The sequence below is a fragment of the Prionailurus bengalensis genome, chromosome A1 (assembly GCF_016509475.1).
Source record: "Prionailurus bengalensis isolate Pbe53 chromosome A1, Fcat_Pben_1.1_paternal_pri, whole genome shotgun sequence".
Classification (NCBI taxonomy): domain Eukaryota; kingdom Metazoa; phylum Chordata; class Mammalia; order Carnivora; family Felidae; genus Prionailurus; species Prionailurus bengalensis.
Window position 1 is genome coordinate 194,547,501 of NC_057343.1, and position 24,553 is coordinate 194,572,053.

Sequence of the window (24,553 nt, forward strand, 5' to 3'; positions counted from 1 at the left end):
CTTTTATTTATGTTTGTCAGTCGCTGGGCAGCTAACTAGACTGTGGCATATGGATCCCCAAAGGCAAAGGAGAAAGACTCCAAATGCTTGCTGTTTGCTGCCTGAAAAGGAGTTCATATTTATGATTTCACTTACCCCACATTGTGAGTTTAAATGTAGCAATTTTCAAGCTGGGAAAACAATTTCCATTAAAAGAACCCTGAAACACACCCTTTCTCTCTTTTTCTCTGTCTAAAAACAAACAAAACAGAAGAGACTCTAGTCTTGACCAAACACACAAAGGGCAATGATTGGCTTTGGGATTTTTCCTTAGGGATGTTCAACACAGGGATAGAACAGCCACTGCCTAGATTTCTTGACCCCTCCCCCCCTTTTTTTTCTATCTTTGTATTTAAAAATAATGTAGGCAGAAAAACTCAACGTAGGGGAGGCAGGAGTACAGGGAGTAACTGAAACAGAGAACAAATGTCAGGGTTACCAAATTCTTAATTCTCATTTTTGCTGTGAGCTATCAGACCACTTTTCTGTCTTCAGAAATAAGCTCTCCCCTGTTTGTTCTCTTCAGGTACAAAATCCAGTTTGGGGTCAACAGTGGGAAGAAGTGTTTAGAGAAAGTGGACCCTCCTCATGGCACAAGTTCCACAATGGGAAATATGGGGAAAATTTATGTCCTTTTTTGGTGGGCTTATGATCTCACAATTGGTTTGAAAAAGGGACTCCTGAAAAAGCATTTAATTAAATTTCAACACTGAATGTCCCTTTCTGGGTGATTCTCTGGACTTTAACTCTGGTCCCTTATGCTGTAATCTTCTAGCTAATTGGTGTATTGGATGGGTCTCCTCAAATAGACTGTCAGTTCCCTGGAGCAGAGATGATGGTTCCTGTGTTTTTAAACTCCTCCCCACAATATTTAGTACAAGATGTTCTATACAGTGTAAAAGTGAGAAATACCTTTTTTATTTATTTATTTATTTATTGGTGAATGAATGAATGAATGGATGAAATCTAAGTGCAAAATAACCTTATGTGCCTCTAATTCAGCTATTTGGTAAACTCCTCTATCTGGAACATAACAGAAAGAGCCCAGAAAGTGTGCAAAGAAAATGCACAGGATCATAGGATGATAATTGTAGTTAACATTTATTTATTTTTTGGAGAGCTTATTATAGGCCACGGATTGTACTTAGTACTTTACATGCTTTATTTCTTTTAATCCTCACATCCCTATTTGGTGCGCATATTATTACTATTTACATTCCACAGACAAATACATAAATTGCCTAAGGTTCTAACTCCATTCTGCATGGATGAAGTCTGTGCATGTAACCACTGTGCTTTCCAGCTTGCCCCACATGAGGTATTATATGCATTAACAAGCCTGAGAAAGATTATCTAGGTCTCTCTCCCCCCAACTCTATCAGACCTTTTCAAAACTTTTACTTTGCACACAGTTGTAACATCCAAGAATCTCCACTCTCCAAGCCCACAGCAGAGCAAAGGCAGCAAATGAACAAAACCTCATGATAGGCCATTTCATAAGATGCTAATTTACAAGCTGACTGTAAGGAAGAGGCCAAAGAACTTTCTTTCTTTCTTTTCTTTTTTTTTTTTAAGGAGGTAAAGCTGATACTGCTAGATGGACAATAACCTGGGGCTATGCTGGCTAGTTCTGGTAAACCGTCAGCTACCTGACCCCTGATTTTCAGCCACAGGAGCCTATGGGTCTAGGGGAGTATCTGAATCAAGGAATTATCTTTGGAAGTCTTGAGAAGGGAGGAGTTGGAACCCTAGAAAGGTAGTCTCCAGGATGACCTTATACTCATTAAAATCCTATGTATTCAGACTTGCCACTGTGGAGAAGTTTGCTTATCATATACGTGCAAGGAAATTGAAGTTTGGGGGGAAAAACAGTCCAGGGAGAGATTTCAGATGGTTTTAATTGGGCTTCAGCTTTAGGAAAGGCTAAGGACTGAATTCTGGGCTTCAGTTTTAAAGCAACCGTCTCTCTCTCTCAAAACCTTGAATTTGAGCATCTGAGGAGTATTGGATGAAACAGCCCTTGGAGTTTATACCCAGCCTGCAGCGATATGCTGTGCCTCTCCTCCCTCAAAGGAAGCTTCAGTTCTAATCACACTAGGCTGCCAGGCATCCTGTCCCCCTTCAAACACTGTGTTTCTTCCTGCTTGTCTGTGCTTGCAACTTGCTGTTCTCCTTCACTTCTCTCCTAACACCACTTGCCCTGCATTGCTCCCATGTTTTCCTTGAATTTTTCCATGAACGCTTGATTTCTCATTGACCTTTCCTTTGAACTTCCCTGGAACCCAGCAGTCAATTCATTGCCCTGCCTACCACTGTTTTATGTGTATTAGCCTTAGCCTTTAACTTGATTATAAAGGCTTTGGTGGAAAGAGTAGATGTCTTCAAGTCAACCCACCAAATATTTATCAGGGCCAATTAAGTGTTAAGTAGAGTACTAGGTACTTAGTAGGAATAAAAAACTGAGCAAGTTATAAACCTCAACCTTCAAGGAATGTACAGTCTCATGTGGGAGGCAGAAACACTTCCCAATAGTTCATGGAAAACCGTATCCGATTTTAAAATAAAGAATTATGGAAGCACCAGAAAAGGGAAGAGTTTAATTCTGATAGTGAGTGGGAGTTCGAAAACCTTCCAGGCATGCTCTGTGAAAAGGGAAGAGTGAAATCAGGAAGAAGCACTAGAAAGCAGAGGTCTGGGGAATGTGGTCACAAGGGGGGCTTCTGGGAGGTTAGGCTATAACAGCTGACTGGGTCCAAATCCCAAGCATCCTGGAATGCTCTGCCAAGAAGTCAAGTCTTCACCGCAGGCAAGGGAGACAGGGAAGGTAAAGTGTTTAAGCAGGGAGAGGACTCAGACCAGCAGCCCCTCTACACTGCCAGGCAGTCCTAAGTGAATATGTATCAATTATTAACCAATATACTGACTCATATGAGAGGAACAGACAACGTCGAAAGTTTTAACCCTGAATCCAGGGATCCAGCAAAGTAAACAGGGCTCACCTGGAAACTTGGAGACTGGTTGCCAATGGAAGAGGAATTAGATTTATTTGAGATGCTGAAGGACAGAATTAGATCAGAGAGATGAAGCCACAGGGACACAGAATGCTGCTCAATGAGATGGTAAACTTTGGAGCTGTTATAGCTCTCAGGGAATTTATTTGCAAAGTGGCACTTTGGTGGGACATCGTTGATGGGACAACTGTTGGTCAGGAAAAGCATGGAGGGAATTCATATGCTGGATAAAAAGGATTCAATCCATGGTTCCATAATGCTGGTTCAAAGATCCAGGCCAATTTGTGATGAAGTTTTCACTTCCCAATGGGAAAATAAGGAATGATAAGGTTGTAGAGTGAGTTTTCAGAAAGCTAAAATTTTCCATTTATTTATTTTTTATTTTTTTTAACGTTTTATTTATTTTTGAGACAGGGAGAGACAGAGCATGAACAGGGGAGGGTCAGAGAGAAGGAGACACAGAATCTGAAACAGGCTTCAGGCTCTGAGCTGTCAGCACAGAGCCTGATGCAGGGCTCGAACTCACGGAGTTCGCGAGATCATGACCTGAGCCGAAGTCGGCTGCCCAACCGACTGAGCCACCCAGGCACCCCTAAAATTTTCCATTTAAAGGACAGTCCTTCATGTGAAATTTCCTTCTTTTTTAGTGTTAACACATTTCTTTTCTTTTTATATTATGTTGATGAGAAATGGTCATTTTTTGGTTTTTTTTTTTTAATGTTTATTTGTTTTCAAGAGAGAAGGAGAGACAGAGCATGAGCAGGGGAGAGGCAGAAAGAGGGAGACACAGAATCCCAAGCAGGCTCCAGGCTCTGAGCTGTCAGCTCAGAGCCCGACGTGGGGCTCAAACCCATGAACTGTGAGATCATGACCTGAACTGAAGTCGGATGCTTAACCGACTGAGCCACCCAGGAGCCCCTGTTTTGTTTCTTTTAAGATACCAGGATTCCTTGGCAAGAAAAAACATTGTCATGTGTCCCTACCACCATTTTCTTTTTTGGTGCCATACTGGTCCATGACGCCTCTAGTCTAGGATCCACTGGACTTCTGGGGGAAAAGACTTCGAGGATCTCTGCATCATTCCTCAAGAAGGGGAAGGACAGCTATTGATGAGTGAGGTTTAAAGGCATTGGAGGGACCATGGAGGGAGAGAATTTCCTTGGACTCAATTAAAGGTCAGGTGTACAAGTGAGCATGGACATTCCAACTCTTCCTTTCATGGGACTTGAGGGTTCTGAGGACCAGGGTGCTCCCTCTGTGAAAGAGGTCCAGCCACTTCCTTTCTCCCCTTATACCTCTCTCTGAGCCCTGCAGGAGCCTCTTCTATATAGTCTTCAAGAGACGAGTAAACCACTTCTGCTGAGGGCCTTCTTTGGTTGGATGTTTCTGCTCCTGTGCTGAGGCCAAACCAGGGTCATTTTGCTTGGAGTGGGAGCCACAGCCTCAGCAAGAACCAAAGCATGTTTGGCCTGGCTTCTTAAGGGGAAGAGTAGTTGGGTCTAGGACAAGCCTGGGTGTTTGTGGACCTGGATCCTAGACAGCACCTCTTAATCACCTACCTTTTAGATAATAATTTCAAAGACCCCTTCTGTCTTTATAGTACAGATTATGACACTGTCGGTTTGGACCATCTAGGGTAAACATCATCACTGACAGGGCAGAAAGCTAACAGCACATGGGATTCTGCTGGCCCAGTAGCTTGGAGTGGTAGGTAACGTGGGGGAGGTTAAACAGTGATCAAGCAGATGGAAATAGCTAGTGGGGTTGTCAGGAGCCTCAATTAAAATGCAGACATCCCCAGGTATTGTTAGGGAATACAGGTAAGGTCAAAGTTCCCTTCACCTGAGACCACCACAGGTGGTTTTCCCCTTGGAGTATACTCAAGGAACAGACAGTCCTGGGATCTCATGAGAAAGGAATGTTGGTCAGCCATTGAGTCAGCTAGAGACAGATGTTTTGCCTTTGGTTTCTGACTGTACAAAATAACACAAAGGAATTGGTTTAAAAAAAAAAGAAAAATAACCATATGTAGAGCACTCTGTTTCTCCATCTGAGGTGGAGAAAAGAATCTGAGTCTGGTTTGAGTACCTCACTAATCTCTGGTCAAGATATGTGGAAAGACCTGTAACTGTGCCTCTGGTGACCAACTTGTCCCAGTTTGCTTGGAATTTTCCTGGTTTTAGCACCAAAAGTTCCACATCCTGGGAACCCTCTCAATCTTGGGCAAACCAGGATATTTGGTTACTGCAAGTATACCTCAGTTTTCCCAGTAAGATGGGAATAATTACAAGCTCCGGCTCCAGCTGTCTGTATTGTGAGGAGCAAATGAGATGGCAGATGTTAAAGTGCTTTGGGGTTACTTGTGGACAAGTGGCTGGATTGGAAGTGCCACAAAAGCCACACCTCTTTGTGTTGGCACATGCTCTACCTGGTACACTTGGTCACTGTGTAGAACCCATTCATCATATAAGCCTCTGACATATGTTGTTCTCTGCAAATCCTCCTGCAAGGCCCAGGCAGAACGCATCAGGCCTTCCTTTCTGTCCCACTGTACTTGCATACCCTAGAATAGTAAGCTCATCACGCTATTATCCATTGGCTGGCTCCTCCAATCAGAGGAGTTCTTTAATGGAACCCAGCACAATAGCTAACAAAAGCTTTTTGATGAATTTTTTTTTGAATGAAGGAGTTTTACATTTCTGAAATATAGTTGTATCACAACAATGTATGTTGTATTACCCAACCCCCCAGAAGCTGCATACTAGTTTTACATGTGTGATATCTATTTCTGACCCTGTAGCTCTTTTTTTTTAAGTTTATTTATTCACTTTTGAAAGAGAGGGGGCACAAGCAGGGGAGAAGCACACATACACACACACACACACACACACAGAGAGAGAGAGAGAGAGAGAGAGAGAGAGAGAGAGAGAGAGAGAGAGAAAGGAGACACAGAATCTGAAGCAGGCTCCAGGCTCTGAGCTGTCAGCACAGAGCCCGATGCAGGGCTCAAACTAATGAACTGTGAGATCATGACCTGAACTGAAGTTGGATGCTTAACCGACTGAGCCACCCAGGCGCTCCAGGCCCTGTAACTTTCTTTGGGGTCCTTTGGCTAGCATCACCTGGTACAGTACAGAGACCTGGATGGGGACCGGAAGTCTGGCCCCTCCAGCAGGGGTGCTATGGACAGAAGGTATTTCTGGAGGCATGCTTGATCCCCAGCCTGCCCCACATTGTGAGAAGCAGTGCACTTGCAGCTCATAGTAAACCACATCCAGTCCTGTAACACAGAACCATTTGCCAGCAGCCCCGCCACAGGGTCTGTATCAGACACTTCAGATGCTTGACAAAAGATAATGGAGGGAATGAATGAAAGCCTCCCTACAATTAACAGAGGGGGTTGAAAACACCATTCCGGGCAAGAGCCAGCCCACTGGTCTCATCTCAGCCACCTCTGGTTCAATGAAAGGAAGGAAAGCTGGGCCTATTCTAAGGACTGGCCACCAAAAGACAAACATCAATGTGAACAGAATGCTGAGCAGGCCAGCAGGACCATTATTTTCTTGTGGACTTTAAAATACACAGGGTCATCATGTTGGAGAATGGTCTCCTCCAGTGACAGAGAATGGCTCCCGAGGGAGAGAGGAACGCTGATCTCCCAGGTCTCCCACCCTGGGCCCAAACTTGTCTCTAGCTCTCTTCCTCCTCCCCCTTTCCACTACCACCTCCAGCCCCTCCTCTGTTCTTTCAGCAGCTTCCCCCTCCCATTTGTCTTTTATAATGGGATTCCATGAGCGATTTCATTTGAGGGAATGATTCCCTGCTGCAAACAGCAATAGAAAGATAGAAAAAGAATGCATGAATTACTCTCCCCTTCACTCTTGTACTGTATGCTTGCTGGGTCTTTTACCTGAAATATCTTTCTCCCCGTCTTGCTCGTATATATTCTCCCCACTGGTTTGGGGCCCTGTCTGGGGACTGCTACGTCCTCTTGGGTGCCTCCCCAGACTCCCACCTGAAGGGTAAGACATTAATCCCTCCCTGCATGGTTTTCCCACTGTGCCTTGTTCATCCATCTACTGATCTATTGATAATCTATCATCTTCATGGGATTTCCTCTCTTTTTTGTATTACTATTAGTTGGTACTAGCCTGTGTCTTCTCTATTCCTCTCTTAACTGTGACCAACACTCAATGTTTGAACAGTGCATGCAAAAATTGAGATTTCCAGTTTCTTTGAAAAACCAGATCTGGCAACGTTCTGACACAGCAATATATTAAATCAGAATGGAGTGGAGTCTTTTCCCTCTACATAGGCATATATTCTTTTGTTCACCAAGTCCCCATCATTTTCTCTGATCACTCAGAGACTGTCACTTATAGGATAATGTGGTGGATAAAAGAACAGACTCTGAAGCTGGACTGCCTGCATTCAAATTCAGGCTATGCCACTCACTAGCTGTGTGACTTTTGATAATTTACTTAACCTCACTATGCCACTGATTTATTATCTTAAAAATGAGATTCTTAACAGTACCTACTTTGTTGGGTTCTTATGAGGATTACGTGAATTAGGGAATGCATCTAAGGACTTAGAGAGTGCTTGCCATATATAGCAAGTGCTCAAAAAATGTTAACCGTAATTATTATTTGTCAGAGTGTTTGCACTGTTATTTTGTTAGAATAGAGAAAGGGTGACTGTACTCATGGGTCTATTAAAAATAAGGAAAACATGTAAGAGTTTAATGCAAATCCATTTTACTCATTTTCTTCACCTGGCCCTTGGGGGCATTTTTGTTGCAGCCCCTGCATTAGATAGTCAGTCTTAGGGGTCCCAATGTCATAATCATCTTGTTTTCCTTAAGAGCACTTACTTTAGTGCTTTGAAAAATCCTATGCCAGGAATATTGATAAAATTAAATTGTGTGATCATAGTCCTGTGCTTTCATCTGCTGCCTTTAGGATGTGCATTAGTAATGGCCAAAGAGACTCATGAGTTAGGTTGGTTGGTTTGGGGCACCTGGGTGGCTCAGTCGGTTAAGTGTCTGACTTCGGCTCAGGTCATGATATTGCGGTTCATGGGTTTGAGCCCTGTGTCAGGCTCTGTGCTGACAGAGCTCAGAGCCTGGAACCTGTTGCATATTCTGTGCCTCCCTCTCTCTCTGCCCCTCTCCTGCTCATGCTCGCTCTCTCTCTCTCTCTCTCTCTCTCTCTCAAAGATAAACACTTAAAAAAAAGAGTTGGTTTAATTTATGTTATATAGTTATACAGTAGAACTAGTGTTTCCTGGTTCTCATGAATCTACACAAGACCAGACACATCAACTGATTTTATGACATACTCAGAAAGTCACCATATGGAAGTTGGCCAGGTAGGAATCAGTCAGTGGGACAATCAATAGGAGTTTTCTACGTGCTAAATTTTCTACTAGGTTCTGTGGGACAGTTGGCCCTTGCTTCACTGGACCGTACTTTGAAATATAGGTAGAAAGAAGGAAGCAATAAGAGAAAAGACACCAGAGTGGGGACAAGTTGTGGTGTTTGTAGGCCACAAGTAGCCTGGGCTTGAATAGTGCTATGGATTTTTTTGTCTTAACATTCCTCCAGAGGAATAAATTTAATTCCCCTCAGAATAGAGAATATGATTAAGAGGTCATTATGTTCTTTTCCTGCTAGATGTGTGTGCTGAGGAGGCATGAATAATCTATGCAAATATGCCTGCCTGACTTTTTCTTTTGTTTGGAGACTCCCCTGACTCCCTACCTCCGGCTCCTTAGGATATCAAGTCAACTCTGCTTAGGGATTCACCTGGGATTTGCCCCTTTCCTCCCTGAGGCAAAGGCTGCTTAGATGTGATTACCAAGCCCATGATCTCAGCACATGGGGTGATTCATAAAAGTTACTAAAACAAATGACCCAGAGTTTCTGTGCAGGGGTTCAACTCAGGGCCATCCCTTCCCTTTCCTTTCTGCTTGCCCTCAGAAATCAGGATTTGCGTGGGACTTTTCTACTTTTAGGCATATGGATGGAAGCAAGGTGGCTATTAGCTGACCTTTGGGGGGCACTGAGCGAAAAAGAGAATAAAACTGTCCATTCAGATATTTCTGTCTCTTGGTATGCTGAAATTTCACGCATTATGATGTAAAGAAGCTGAGAGTGGTCTGGCCCAGAGAAGGCAATCACCACTTGTTTGGATCAGATCCCCAAACCAACAGAATAGACTGTGAGTGTTGAGGGGAAGCAGAAGGGAAAGGAGAAGTGGGGGAGGAAAGGGGATTAATGGTCAAGAATTCCTTATGCACCATGTAAAGCTTATAGTAGGAACCCATTTGGAAGATGAAAAATCTAAGACTCTGAGAGATTAAGTAATGATAGTTAACATTTCTTAGTCACTTGAATATGTGCCAGGCACTGTGCTAAGCACCTTATATTATCTAATTTAATTATTTAACAACCACCAATGTGAATGCTAGTGTTACCTCCAGTTGTTGTACTTGGGGAAACTGAGAAAGGTGAAGTAACTTGTCTGAGCAACTCTGGTCATTAGCTGGCAGACCTGGGATTTGTCCTCAGCCCTGACTTTAAGGCCCTAACAATCATCTGATGGTCCGTACGGCTGTTTGCTACATATCTAAGATCTGACAGGTTGTAAATGTGGGAGGCTGGGTCTGAACGAGAGTCTGATCAACACCAAAGCACATTCTATTCCCACACCCACAAACCCTGAGTGGCAGGACTGGGACAGGTACCCAGACCTTCTCCCCCTTGCTCTGCCTTTGCATAATAGCAGCTGCCTTCTTGGAAAAGAACACTGGCAAGTCTGAAAGAAAGTTGCTGATGAGAGGGAGAGAGAGGGGGAAAAAAAAGATGCTATTTTTGACAGCAACAGCCTCTTAAAAGAAAGCAACATACAATTTGTATACCAGCGGGAGAAGGTAGTGCTTCAGCAGGCAAATCACAGCCCGTGCTGGGTCGCTGTTCTTGCTGTGGTAAAGGCCATTCATTTCCCGGGTCATTCATCTCCCCAGATCCATCCTTGCCACCTCACTCTGTCTGCCTTCCTCCTCTTTCTCTTACTCTGTGTCGCTCTGCCATTTACAAGCTTCTCAAGCAGGCATGGTAAGAATAGAGCCGTAACAGGAGTAAGTGTGCATTTGCCTTTGTGGTTTTAACACAGTCCTTCAGAATACACCTGCACCACGGATCTTCATCCCAGCCTGGTGCTTCAGGAGGGAGTGCTCTGGCTGTGGAGGCCACCTGGTGTCTCATTTCCCCTCATGTTTTAAGGATGCCACCTTAAAAGGTGGCAAAGGCAGTGAGGGGTGTCTTCATTAGCACCGAGGTGGGAATGTGGAAGGAAGGACGGTTCAGGAGTCAGGGTTTATGCTTCAGCTGCATCCCACAGATCACGGTGAGAACCTGGGCAGAATGTCACCTCTCTGAATCTCAGCTTCCTAACTCGTGAAAAGGAAATGATAATGCCTAAATCAAAAGGCAAGAGGAGGGTTCATGCCCGAACAGTGCCTAGGGCACTGAATGCATAGCCATTGCCCAGCACACAGTAGGTGGGGAAGGAATGAAGTTTCCTCCCTCTTTGTGCTGATAGTATAGTCAATCTAAAATGGTTAGCTCTTCTTTGGTGAAAGGAGTCCAAAGCACTACAGCGTTTTTTGAGAGGCGTGAAAATCTTTGGAGGTGTGTTAGGTGCAATCTGTCATGGGTCAGTGGGGAAGCTTAGCTTACACTGGATGTGTCTTCTTCCATTTTTACATGTGGGGCATTGGCATCACCTGGTGCTATGGCCCCATCCTGGGGACAGACGGATATGTGTGGCCTCCTAATGCAAAAGGGAGGAAAGGGCTCCCTGGGGAACTCAGGGCTACAGTGAGCCACTTCCCTTTGCAGGACCATGGCTTTCTGACTTGCAGGACTAAATGCAATTGTACATGTGTGAGTTGGGGGAGGGGCAGTACCTGATCTTTATCCTCTGAATCATCATGTCTTCCTCACAGTTTCTGCCTTAGATCCATTTTTTTTTTTTTTTTTTTTTTTTTTTTTTTTGCCCAGTGGCTAAGAAGAGGTCCCAAAATCAGGTTGCCTGGCTTGAAAATCCAGCTCTCCAATTTCCCCACCAGGTAATCCTGGGCAGGTTCCATAACCTCTCTGTGCCTCAGTTTCCCGAACTATACGATCAAGGTGAAAACAATACTACCTTCACAGGGTTGTGAGGATTACATAAACTAATGCACATCAAATATTTCATAGAAGCTCCGGGGATGAGTCAGGGCTCAATAAATGTTAACAATAGGTCTCATCATCACCACTAAAATGCTAAATCAAGCCCTCATCACCCCACTGCCTGGACCTTTGCACTGGGCTGCCTCGTAAGTCTCCTAGGAGGATTTCTCGGTTTGCTCTACAACCCATCCCACGTGTCCTGACCTGAAAAGCTTCTGTATTGATGCAGCACTCCTTTGGCAGACCTCCAGTCTCTTCTCTCTCTCTCTCTCTCTCTCTCTCTCTCTCTCTCACACACACACACACACACACACTTTCTGTCTCTCTCCTTCTCTTTGTCCCACCATCCTTTTTTCTCTCTCTCCCTTTTTATCCCCCATTCCCTCCCTCTCTCCCTTTCTCTCCGGCTCTTCTGAGGATGCAGGCAAATCCAGCCTCTCTGCTCAGAGAGCTTTGTCTCTGATCAGGCCCGACCTGGGTCACAGAGTTCATGGGGTTACCATGACAACAAGCATCCCTGGCTACCCATCAGAGACAAGGACCAATTGAAAAGGCCTGTCATTGCCCTGGGACATACTGTATTTATTCTCAGCGGCAGGCCCTAAACAGTACTATACTATGGGAGGAGGGTGGGAGGGAGGGAGAAAAAAAAATATCAGGGTTTAATTTTTTTAGTGTGTTCTCTGTGGGGGAGGACCACAAATTGTTCTCAGAGACATTTCTAATGCAGCCGGTGCTGGGGGGTGAGGCTGATGTTCACGTGCATTTCTGATGAACACAGTGCGTTTCACAGAGAAGGGAAACATGTTATCTGGTTCACAAGTGACTTTTTGGTAAGTCTAATGGGAAGAGGAGAGGAGTGGAGAATTAACATTAATGAGTACCCTCTGTGACAAGCACTTCGTGCTATTTCATCAAAACTCAGAGCAACGGCAATGAATTGTTATTACTCCAATTTTACAGAAAAGAAAACAGAGGCTCATAAAGTTATAATGACTTACCAAGTGAGGTCAACCTGCTGGTGAAGTAATGGCCCTTGAACCTGAATGAAGGTTGCTTGACTCCAAGGATCATGGTTTGGACACCATTCAATGTAGTTTCCCTGCCATGCTCCCATCGTATTAACCTTCCTTCTCTTTCTAAGCCGCTGCCTTCTCAGACCTTGTCCATCTCTCTTCTCTGACCTCGATCCCTGTTTCTCAAAATGGACTGCTGTCTGCCTATAACAGAGTTGCCCCGGGACTTGTTAAAATTGCACATTTCTGGGTCCCACCCTGGATCTGCGGAATCAGAAATTGCAGGAACGAGAATCTAGAAAGGAGCATTTTTAACCAGCTTCCCAAGATAATTTGACACGTACTGCAGTTGGGGAATGGTTCTTTAGAACAATAGGTTTAGCACCACACAAAACAGCACTTGCTTATTTGTTTCCCAATTACATTCTGGGTCACTGTGATTCTCTAAAAGAGAACTCTCTTATGGTCTCTGTAGCACTCAGATCAGCACTAGGCAAAAAAAAAAAAAAAAAAAAAAAAAAAAAAATTTGTTCAAGAAAGGCCCACCGAACTAACTTGAAGATGTCATTCATGTCACGAGGTCCTAGTATGGAGGTGGGCAACTAGACGACCCTCAATACCTGGAAGTGGGAACGCTTCCCACAAAACCTTATGTTATCTCTTCCTGAGTCATGGCCTTCACCTCCCTCCTTCAGCCATATGCCAATGGAGACAGACAGTTCTTAGTAGATACTTCCCAGAATAGGGTTGTGTGAGGGAGAAAAATGTATTCAGTCAGAATACCAGTGTGACTAAAATGTTGATGAGCAATCTTAAACTTATGTCTGATTAAAAAAAAAAACACCAAATACAGGCAAGATACAGTCAGTGCAATAGGGAAAGAGAAAGGTGATTGGGAGCCTCCACCGTTCTTGCTGCAACCCTCCCAGCAATGCCTTTCTGAACCTTCTAGGCACCCCTGAGGTAAAAGTGAGGAGATGCCAATAAGTCTTTTGGGAGGTCAACCCCATATCTGCCCACTTTCTGTCTGTGCCAGAATCAGTTTGTACCTGGTCAGGCCTTAGGCAAGAGCACAAAAGTCTCAAAAAGCTCACATAACAGACTTCTTTTCCAAACTACTAAGACTTAAGGTAGAGGTGATGTCTGGTGAAGAACATAGAGCCCACCATTTCTATCTGTCGCCATCCCATTATGATCTGTAACCACATTCATCCTCCCCTACCAGAATAACTGCAACAGCCTTCTAAATGGTCTCTTTGCTGGTGATCCTCCTCCCTGTGACTCACATTGCAAACCACTGCCAGGATCATCTTTGGGAGCCTGTTTGGTCCAGGATCCCTCTACATCAGTGGCCTTTAATGGCCCCTCCTGACATTGAATAAAAAATACAGAGGCATCTGAAATCCTTCACAGTATGACCTCAGCCAATCGCTTCTACTTATTAATGCCTTCTTTAGTTAAAGTGGATCCTTTGTTTTTCCTGAAAGCAAGCCCCTCCATTTTCTCACCTCTGCTCATTTGGTCCCCTTCATCTGGAGCGCCCTCTACCCATTCCTCATCTATCACAATTCTTCAGGCCTATGTTGAATGTTATCTCTGCCACAAAACCTTTATAAATCCTTCCACTCAAATGTTGACTCTCCTCCTTTTGTATGTTGCTGACTCTTATGGCACTGGGTAGAACAGCAGTCCCCTGTGTAATTCGGCTCATGAGCTCTTCTTGGTGACAAAACATTTAGGGGCTGGGACTGCATCTCCCTCACTGCTCCCCCTGAGGTGTGTACAGAGGGCTTTGTGGGGAGATATTCAGAAAGGAATCTGTGAAACTGAATGGAAAGCACAGGGAGTGGATATCAGACCCTTGTGGGTACCCATCCACCATCCACTAAGCTGTAGGAGGAAGCTCCCATCCCCTGGCCCATACATCTGGCATGGACAAGACACATGACAGAAAACAAACATGTCATGAGCGCAGAGACCAGAAAAGACTCCATGTAACCACGGTCACAGTTAAAGACCAGATTTTGACCAGCGTCCTGATTAGGGTATAACTCAGCAAATCCATCAAATTCCTGGTAAATGGCTTGTGAAGGAGAATCATTTGTTGAGATTTTAACTCAGGCCAATCTGGTGTGGCTTCCTTCTTGGGTTGGTAAAACATGGGCCATGCCCCCATACTGAGCAGATTTGAGAACACTGTCTCTAACTGAAGGGATTGTTCATCATAATAAAGAAAGGAGACTTCACTTGGGACCAGTAAATACATTCAGTTGGCAATAAAAGGGACCAATAGATCATAATTAGTTGATTTACCAATTGCCTTTCCCTAGTGACTGGCATTGGCTGAGCAGGTCTTTATCTATAACCTAAGGGCTTCAGAAACATAATTCAGCCCCTTGCGCAACCCCAGACATGCAGTGACAGCCAACAAACAGCATCTGTTTCAAAGAAACACCACCTGTCCAAATGGAAAATCAAGCATGGAGCCACTTCGCTTCATCAGAGTATTTGTTTCCAGAGCAGAAGAGACAAAAACACCACTCTGTCACTAACACAGCCTTTTAACACTCCGTAGGGACCATGGCCTGGCTTCTGCCAAGTAGAGTTGGCAAGTTTTAGAGGAACAGTTGGACCTTAGATATCAGTTCTCTGACCTTCTGAGACAGAGCTGGGTGATCTGCCTTGGAGGAACTTGCAGCTTTTTTTCGGCAGGCTGGAAGGGGGTGAGTGCCCTGTAGGTATGGTAAGGTCTGGCTTTACAGGGAGCAAGTGATGGAGAAAGACTGCCAGGGAAGTCCTTTTTAATGCAGGTACAGGCACTGAACCTGGAGCACATCTGCCTATGAGGGGTACAGAAGCGCCACTTTTATAGGGCAGAAGGGAAGTCTGTAGCAATGCCTGTAGTGTGCTAAGCAACCTTCTGTAAAGACGTCTTTGCAGAAAGAGTTTGCAGCTTTGTGAATGGCTGAACAGTGTTGTTAAAAGTATTTCCTGTGATTCTAAATAATTTGAATTAAAATTTATTTCTTTTTTTAAAATTTTTTTTAACGTTTATTTTTGAGACAGAGAGAGACAAAGCATGAACGGGGGAGGGTCAGAGAGAGGGAGACACAGAATCTGAAACAGGCTCCAGGCTCTGAGCTGTCAGCACAGAGCCCGACGTCGGGCTCGAACTCACAGACCGCGAAATTGTGACCTGAGCCAAAGTCGGCTGCTTAACCGACTGAGCCACCCAGGCGCCCCAATTAAAATTTATATCTACTGCCATATTGTCTTTAGCACATGTAAGCTCCTTTTAAATAGGGACCAGAGGAAATAGGTACCATCCCTTACTCTTTCCTCACTTTCCTCCTCTGCCATGAAGAATGCTTTCCCGGGACCAAATCAGTGATCCCAGCCTACTAAGATGGCTGGAGTAGGCACATGGGTCTCTGTGACATTTGGGTTGCCATGACTCTTGATATTTGACTATTCCTTGAGAAAATAGCACCATTTGGGGCATTGAGGCCAAGATATGATGGAACCCTGGCTGAAGTGTGTGTGTGTGTGTGTGCGTGCACGCTCACATTTTCTGTGACCATTTTGCAATTCTATGTTTCATGGAATCTCTACACTATTCATTGCTAGAATGATTCCTCTGAATGAAAAAATGAGGGGGAGAATCTCACAGAGGGAAGATGGATTTTCCTAGGCTAGAAACTCATGGCCATCTTAGGATGAACATTACTCTTCTATTTTTGAGTCAGGAAACCCCATCGTTATCATAAAAGTTGCCACTGGAGCAATTGGAGCACTGGGGGGAGAGTTGGGAGCATGTGGCCATTATTTGGGCCACATGACTTAAAAATCAACCATCAGTGATCTATATTTGGAATATGTTCCTTTTCATTTATTTTTCCCTTGCTCTTGCTTTCTTTCCCAAAATCCATAAATAGTTTGGTATGTCTTACAGAGATGTAAACAACAGAATTAGGGTCTTCTTTATTAAAGTTGAATTATTTTCAACATTTATCCCAAAAGAATCTATAGGCATGCAAAATCCACAAAAGCAGTGTCACTACTCAAAAAAGTGGTATTTGGTGCATTAAAATGACCATCTACTCTTGCCTTTTGTCTTCATAGTGATGAGTGGATACTCTGGGTTCCAAATGTCTGCTTTTTAATTTTTTTTTTTTTTTGAGTTGTGTGTTATTGCTTGACATGTGAGAATAGGTACCGGGAACCTGGCAGTAAAGTCTCCTGCCTTTAATCATGCTGTCAGTCATAAAGTTCAGTGCAGCATTAGAATTAGGTCACAGGCATGGGCTCTGCAATCAGACTACCTGAACTTGAAATCTGGCTACTTCCTTATTAGCTGTTTGTGTCAAGCTAGTCAGGTAACTTAAATCTGTTCCTCTGTTTTTCATCTGTAAAATGGGGATAATGGTACTTTATAGGTATGAGGTTTATATGAGATGATGGACATACCATAGCATCTGGCATAGAGTAGGCATTCACTCAGTGGTAGATTTTATTATAGTGCAAAGTCATTTGAATGCCAGACGACCTGAGTTCATGTAACTCAAATATCTAATATTTTCTGAGTTTGTCATCTTGTTCCAGGCATCTGTATGTAGGATGGATGGCAGAAGTACTCTATTGATTAGACAAATAATGTCACCTCTCAGTGCCTTGTTTTCTTAAATTCATATCCATGTTTTTAGATCAAATAATATCCTTTACTCATAAAGCCTTAAGTAAACTGTAATATTGCAGCATCATTGATGTTCTCGGACATATAAGAGCTCATTCTCTACTCTGGGCCTTTCTAGGATAATGTTGCATACGTTTCTGAGATAAAAGTCTCTTCCTTGCCCAAACACTCTCTTTTGGATCCCCTTTGGACTTTGTCTAAACTTGTACAGAGAATCTTTTAAGTTGTTTGAGGCAAAGATGCATGATTGATAAATACCAGGCCATTGGTTTCCCTTCATTTGGTATATTCAGTTATATTTGCCCTCCTAAAGATACCTTTGTTTCTTAATTTTCAGACAGTTAACTTAAAATTCTTCAATATATTTTCATTACTCTTTACATAAGGACAAAAATCCTTTACAAAATGCTTCCCTACTTCATTCTCTAATCTCAAAGTAACCTTTTCTCCTTTTTATTACCTGTTCCAGGAGCACTTGGCTCCTTTTAGTTCATCGAGTGTACCATGATTTCTTACTTACAATTTTTGCACATGCTGTTCCCTTTGGCTGGAGTATTCATCTCTTCCCCTCCTCTTATTTTACCTTGTTAACTCCTATTAACCTGTCATATCTCAGCTTGAGAAAAAAGCATGCTTGGAAAAGCCCTCTTGGCCACATTCCATCCATCCTGCACACCAGATTAGACCTTGTTATCTCTGAGTGTGTTTGAGATCTTCTTTGTCTCTATAAGTTCTGCAGTTTCAAGTGGATCAGCTGCTGATTTTCATCTGCTTGGGACACATAACTTTGGAATCAGGGTATTAATGTTTTCCATAAATACTGGAAAGCTCCCTTTAAATACTGCCTCTACTCCATCCTCTCTTGTCTCTGGGACTCACAGACGATACACCTGGGATTTTGTTTTCTCTTTCAGGTCTCCTAACCTCTTTGTCAGGGTTTCTGTCTTTTTGTCTCTCTTTGTGATATTCTGAGGAATTATCTCCATTTTTCTCACAGTGTAATAATTTTCTCTTCCACTTTGACTAATTTGTTGTTTACCCCTTCCATTGAGATATTATTACATCCCTGAATTCTAATTGGTATTTTTCCAAATATGCCTGGTCCCTTGTGACAGTGTCTTTTTCTTTTAAAAATATTTTCATTACTTAAATGCTTTTAGATGTACTTCTCATTCTTGTTCATGTGGACTGTCACATAATTTACAACTCTGCCCTGCTTATGGCAGCTCCTGAAGAGTCGGCTTATGCATTTCACTCTGGTTTTGATGACCTTTTTCTGTTTTGGCCTTGGGATTTCCTAATTTTCATAAAAATGGCTATTTGTTATAACTTTATCCTGCATATTTAGGTTTTATAGTAGGAGTATTATTCTGCTGTATGGCTGGAAGTAGGTGTCCTCCAGGTCTTTTATCAACTACCACCTGTCATAGTTGTCACGAACCATCAAACAACAATCACCTGTTGAATAAGTGTCTTCCCTGCAATATCAACTACCACCTGTCATAGTTGTCATGAACCATCAAATAATAATCACCTGTTGAATGAGTGTCTTCCCTGCAAGCATGTAATTCCATAGGCGTAGAGACTGTCCGGCTTGTTCAAACTTGTAGCTCCAGGTCCAAGCCTAGAGCCTAGAACATTGCAGGGCTCAATATTATTGAAATGAATGAAAGACATCTTTCATTCAGGGCAGAGGTAGCCCTGGATGTCAATGTGGGTTAAGAACATCTCTTCATCCTTTTGCAACCTTTTTAAATACTTCTCATCTTTCTTTGAGCACTACCCTTCCCTAAAATTATTTAATCCCTCTGTAAATTGACATGATATCAGTGAATAACAGGTTATTTCACAGTGTGCTGCTTTTAATTATCTTCTATATAGATTTGAACTCACAATCACCTTGGACCTAGGAAGGGCTGGGATGAATATCCTCTTTTTACAGATGAGGAAGCTAAAGGTTGGAGAGATGACAAGACTTACCTTTGGTAAGACAGTAGTAAATCCCAGTATTAAATCTATGTCTTTTGATCCCGAGTCTATAGGACTCTACCTTAGCTGTTTGGAATGAGTACCAGAACTTCTTTATGTGAGAGTAAAGTCTACTTTGCTTCTTTACTGAACTACTTATTTGTTTGTTTGTTTGTTTGTCTTAATATTTTTTGAGAGAGCACAGTGGGGGAGGGGTTAGGGGAGGGGGACAGAGGATCCAAAGTGGGTTCTAACTCTGACAGCAGTGAGCCCGATGCAGGGCTTGAACTCACAAACCATGAGATCATGACCTGAGCCAAAGTTGGATGCTCAACTGACTGAGCCACCCAGGTGTCCCTGAACCACCTTTTTTCTTGCTAAAGAAATCAGTATTTGGGGAAAGAATGGGTACTGCCATTCATGATACAGCCAGAGCCTTTAGGGCTCAAACTACTTGACTTTCCATTTGGACAACGTGTTTACGTTTCTTTTAGACAAACATTATAAACCACCTTCTGTCAAAGAATCCAGGTTGCTGGAGAACTCTGTTCGTAACCTACTTGGATATGAGAGTATCTGGTAAAGGATGGTGTGTTATAGATCACACAACACAAACACAAGTTTCACTGATGTTTAACACATTTGGAGGGGTAAGGTGAGGCATGGGGAAAAACACATGGGCAGCGACAGTCATAGCAAGCTGAGGCCCCCAGGTCAATTCCAACCTCAGGGCTGAAGATCTCAGGTGACTGGCATCTTCCAGGCTCACTGGTGTCCAAGAAGAGCCCCCGTGACAGCTTGCATTGTGGCACTGGAGCCCTGAGGCAGACACAGCAGCTTCATTCCTGAGGTAGGGAGGGGAGAGGGAGTACCAAGGAAGCAAATCTTGGCTACTTACCTCAGGGCGGACCCCTTGGGTGTCGCAATGCCATAGCCTTTGGAATCCAAGTTACCTCCCACCTTCATGGTGTCACAGGGTTTCCGCTGCTCAATGTATTCATTCATGGTAGACTCCAGAAGGTAGGCGTATTTGCCTTTGGATTTCCTCACTCGGATCATTCCTTCCTCCGTGGTTCGCACAAAAACTGATGGTTCTGCTGACTTCATGTATGTCCACATTTTCTCAAACACGGCAATTTTAGACCTCTGGCAGGGGACAGGAACAAAGCTGGAGTTAAGTGCTGGCTGTGCTTGGAATTGAGGTGGCACACACACTAATGAAGAGCTGAGTGTAGCTTGATCACACATTCATGAGTGAGATTAGCTCAGGAAGAAACAAATTATGAGTGATTGCAAAATAAGAGGCTCTAATTAGTATCAGTAGGTTCCAAAGTACAAATATCTTGCAAATAGAGAATGAACAGAATATCTCAGAATCTTTTATTTACTGCTGAATTATATTCTCCTTCTATATGGGAAGAGTTAAGAAATGCAACCCTAATCTAGCTTCTGAAGACATTATAGAACCTATCTATTACTCAAGAAGGCCATATTTATACTGCCCAGAAGAAAAGGAGAGCTTAATATCAGTGGAATATGATTTCATTATTGGTTCCCCCAATAATAAAAACATTGAGGAATTCTGGATCATGAGTCATATTATAAGACTGACCTTGGAATGTAAATTGTCTGATAAAGCTAATAACTTGAGACCTAATACTGTCACCTGTTTATATTTCAAAAGCCTCTCAATCTTGCCAAACTGTTTTCCTCCCCTTGTACTGAACTCACTTTGAAACTTCCCTTCTTTGGGACTTTGCCTAGGCTATTTACTTCTCTTGATACCCTGGTTCTCTCCAGCCACATCCTACTAGTCATTTCACAGGCCAGAACAAATCCTTTGTATTCTGAGGCCACCTTAGTTTCAAGGACAATCATTCACAAGCTCTAGTGGGTACCAGAATCCTGTGTAGAAATTGTAAATATGGAGATGCCCTGCTCTAAACCTATAGATTCTGATATGGCAGGTCTGGGGTGGAACCTAGAAAAAAATCTTTTCTTCCAGGAGTTCCCCCAGATGATTCTGATTTGTAGGCCTCTGGGGCTAAAAAGAGTATTGTGAGGGCTGATGTTCCTCTAGGACACACTCACTGGACCTTCAGGCTAGACTGCCAAGATTGCAAGGCATCCTTGCTTGTGTACAGCTCTTAAGTATATGGATGCCATCTGAGGGAGGGGGACATCTTCCCTTCTGTGAGTCCTTCACAGAGTGCACCCTTACACATAGTAGGCCCTTAGTCAAGGCCCACAACCCAGGACCACAAATCATCCCTCTCATCTAACATGGTCTTTCTAAAGAGTTTCCTTACCCCAAAGGGTAGATGTATTTTGGGGGTACGGGAGTCTGGCTTTGCAAATGGACACATGTTATACATATATAAGGGGCTAATGTTTTAAAGAGTGCTAGAGTCATGAAATTCATGTAGACTAGTGGTTAAAACACAGATTACAGATTTATTTAGTATAAAATTATACACACAAAATGTCATTTTTCTTTGCACACAAATATCAGTTTTATTTCTTTGATATCAACATCAAGTGTTGGCAAAATATTGATAAACAGTTAAGTTGTTGTTTGAGCCAAATGATCTATAGAGATATTTGGGCCTAGAAAAAGTCTGGTCTCAATGGAAAATTAAGGGAAATAGTTACTGAGAATTTCAGGGAAGTATTTGGTAGAGTGAATCTATAATTAGATCAACTAGGTGATACTCTTTAAAGTATGGTTGACCCTCTGGAAAGGCCACTGGACTGGGAGTGAAGATCTTGGGTTCTAGTCTTTCCTCATCTGTTCCACGAGGATTTGGGGCATGGGGACCTTTGAATCCCTTGTGGTCTTAAAATACCTGATTCTTTACATGAAAACACAACATTCAAGCAACAATGTATGAGGAAGAAGAAGAAGAAAGAAAGGAGAAAAGGGAGGGAGAATTTCAAAGTTAGAGGAGGATACACCTAGAACCAATCAGAACATCTACAGTGTACATCTCTTCTCGCTCAGGAAACAGAGAAATGTATAAATTCAGCTGTGACCAGATTTACAGATGATCTTCCAGGCAGAAACCCAACAAAATACTCAGCAGGGCAATGGCAAGATGCAATTTGACCTGACAAGATGGCCACGGCAGGGAACTGGGCTGTTGACAGGTAGAGCTGAAGAGCCCTCTGGGCAACAGTATGCAGAAAATTAATATGTCCTCTCGGGCTCACCCCTGTGCCCCAAATGCCAGGGCTGTGCTCATAGCTGCTCAGATTAGGCTATCAGGAAAATCTCATCTCTAGGGATGCGAAGGCAGCATGAGTGGCAGGGAAGATTGGAAACATACTTGGGGTATTTGTTCTTGGATCTCTCCTATCATCTGCAGCTCTCACAGCCCTTCACACATCTTAATTAAACTGTCGATGGAGGATTCAGTGACTCTGGATTGGAGCTGCCAAGAAGCTCTGGGCTGCCATGGGGACTAGAAGCCATATTTTTTTAGAGACTGGGGTAGAAGAATACATGTGTCACCATGCTCTTCTCCTGCCTTATGAAGGTGGTAGGTGATCTTGTCTCCCCATCCACCAAAGTCCTGGTGGGAAAATTCTCAAGCTCAAAGTTACAGAGATGGAAGGGCTCATGGGGCATATCTTGTTAGTGCTGTCTTTCTACCAGTAAAGAAACTGGGGCCCACAGTGTGGCAGTGAACTGTCCAATGTCATGTACCTTCTTAGTGGCAGAGCCAGGAATAAAACCCTGGTTTCCTGATAGCACCTAGTGCCTTTTCACTGCAACCAGCTGCCTCCCTTATTTTAGGCTTTATATCTTACTAGCTGTGAGACCTTGGACAAATAACAACATTTCTGAACCTTAGTCTTCCTCTCCTGACAATGTTGATGATGGTACTGACTGCATAGTGTCGCCATGGATAGTATATGACAACAGATGTAAAATGCATAACCCAGTGCCTGACACACAGTAGGTATTCTATAAGTGGTGCAATTACTACTACTAATTATGCCCTTTATTTAGGTTTTACTTTAGGATAAGAATGCCCAATACATGGCTGGCTTGAGACCACTTTCCCTTCCTATATATGTGAGGGATATTGACATCAGTCAAGGAATTCTTTCACACTGTGCCCAGATGTGACCTCAGAATCCCCTCTCAACATCGAACTCCAGGCCACCACTGTTGATCAGAGTTAGCATATGAACTACAACCTATTGTCACGAATGTAGTAGACCTAGTGAGTGCCCAGAGCTTGTAGAATACACACTGTTTTGTTTCTAGATGCCTAACAGTGTCCTGTGGATGAGAAATAGAAATATGTCAATTGACATAGTGATTAACAGAGAACTTTCAAGTCCTAAGTCCTAGCTATGCCTCTGAGTAGTTAGAGCATGACCCTTTTCTTTTCTGGGCCTCAGTTTCCCCAACTACAAAAGGAAAAGGTTAGACTAGATTTGATCATGAGCTCATCTAACAACCTGAATAATCTTTTTAAAAAATCAGCTAATGACACCACCTCATTAGGACAGTGTGGTTCAGTGTCAAGAATACTTTGGCTGGAATGAAGAAACAGAATTTGTGTTCATCCTCAACACTTGCATTATGATTCCCTGAATTTCAATTTCTTATTCACAAAATGGACATATAACTCCTGTTCTACCATAGGTCATAGGTGGGACATAAATGAGACCATGGATGGAAGGTGTTTTGGGGATAGTGACATGCTCAGATATTGGGGATGAGAACATGAGTATGTAATGAGTAAGTGAATTGGCTGTTCCCCAACTTCATCAGCAAAGCCAGGGATATAGGAATGGCTACCTGGACAAATATGAGACATCCCCTTCACACTTTGGTTGCAGGCTAAAAATTCTAGAGAATTATGAGATTACAGGAGGTTTTTCTACTAGCTGGTTGGTTAAGCTTAAGCAAGTCATGTCTCTCTCTAAAACGATAGACACTGACCACATGACCTCTAAGTCACCTTCTTGCTCCATTATATTGAAGTAGATGACATTAGCCTTGGAGACTGGGTCAGTGATGGTTAAGACCTTGGTCCCCTTCCTGCTTGTCATGCAGAACATAGAACCCACAACCAAGAAACTGAGCACACTCTGTGGGTTCACTCGGAGTCTGGGGTTTTCTCCATAAAGTTTCAGTGAGAACCTGGTAGGACTGTGTGGGATCCCTGTCCCTTGCCTGAAGCAAGGCAGATACTGGCTGTCTATTCTCCTTCTGCTACTTACTACCTGTGTGACCTCAGGCAATTACTTTGACTTCTCTGAACTTCACATATAAAATGGGGAAAACAAATTTCTAACTGTAATGACAAGATTAAATGAAGGTGTGCTGGCACAAGACCTGATTCATAGCAAATGCTAGGTAAGTGGTAGCAATTATTTATCATTTTTCCTTCCTCAATACATGGTAGCTCCATGTACTATTTCTTCAACTTCCAGGAGGAACATGTCTAAAGTCCAGGGAACTGCAGGCTTTTCTGCTTTGGGGCATTTGTTCAAGTTGTCCCCTTTGCCTGGAATATAATTAGCCAACCCAGACCTGACCTAGTTTCATGATGCCTAGAAATATTTTCTAATG

The 24,553-nt window shown here is 43.1% G+C and overlaps 1 protein-coding gene across 2 annotated transcripts in view; it reads right to left on the minus strand.

Annotated features, from left to right (window-relative positions):
- The window catches only part of GRIA1 (glutamate ionotropic receptor AMPA type subunit 1), a 303,014-nt gene that overhangs the window by 19,767 nt on the left and 258,694 nt on the right, over positions 1-24,553 (minus strand). For both annotated transcript variants that reach the window (XM_043597761.1, XM_043597751.1), the window contains exon 13: positions 19,862-20,109. In XM_043597761.1, the coding sequence (XP_043453696.1) occupies positions 19,862-20,109 (248 nt within the window). The remainder of the gene's footprint in view (positions 1-19,861; positions 20,110-24,553) is intronic.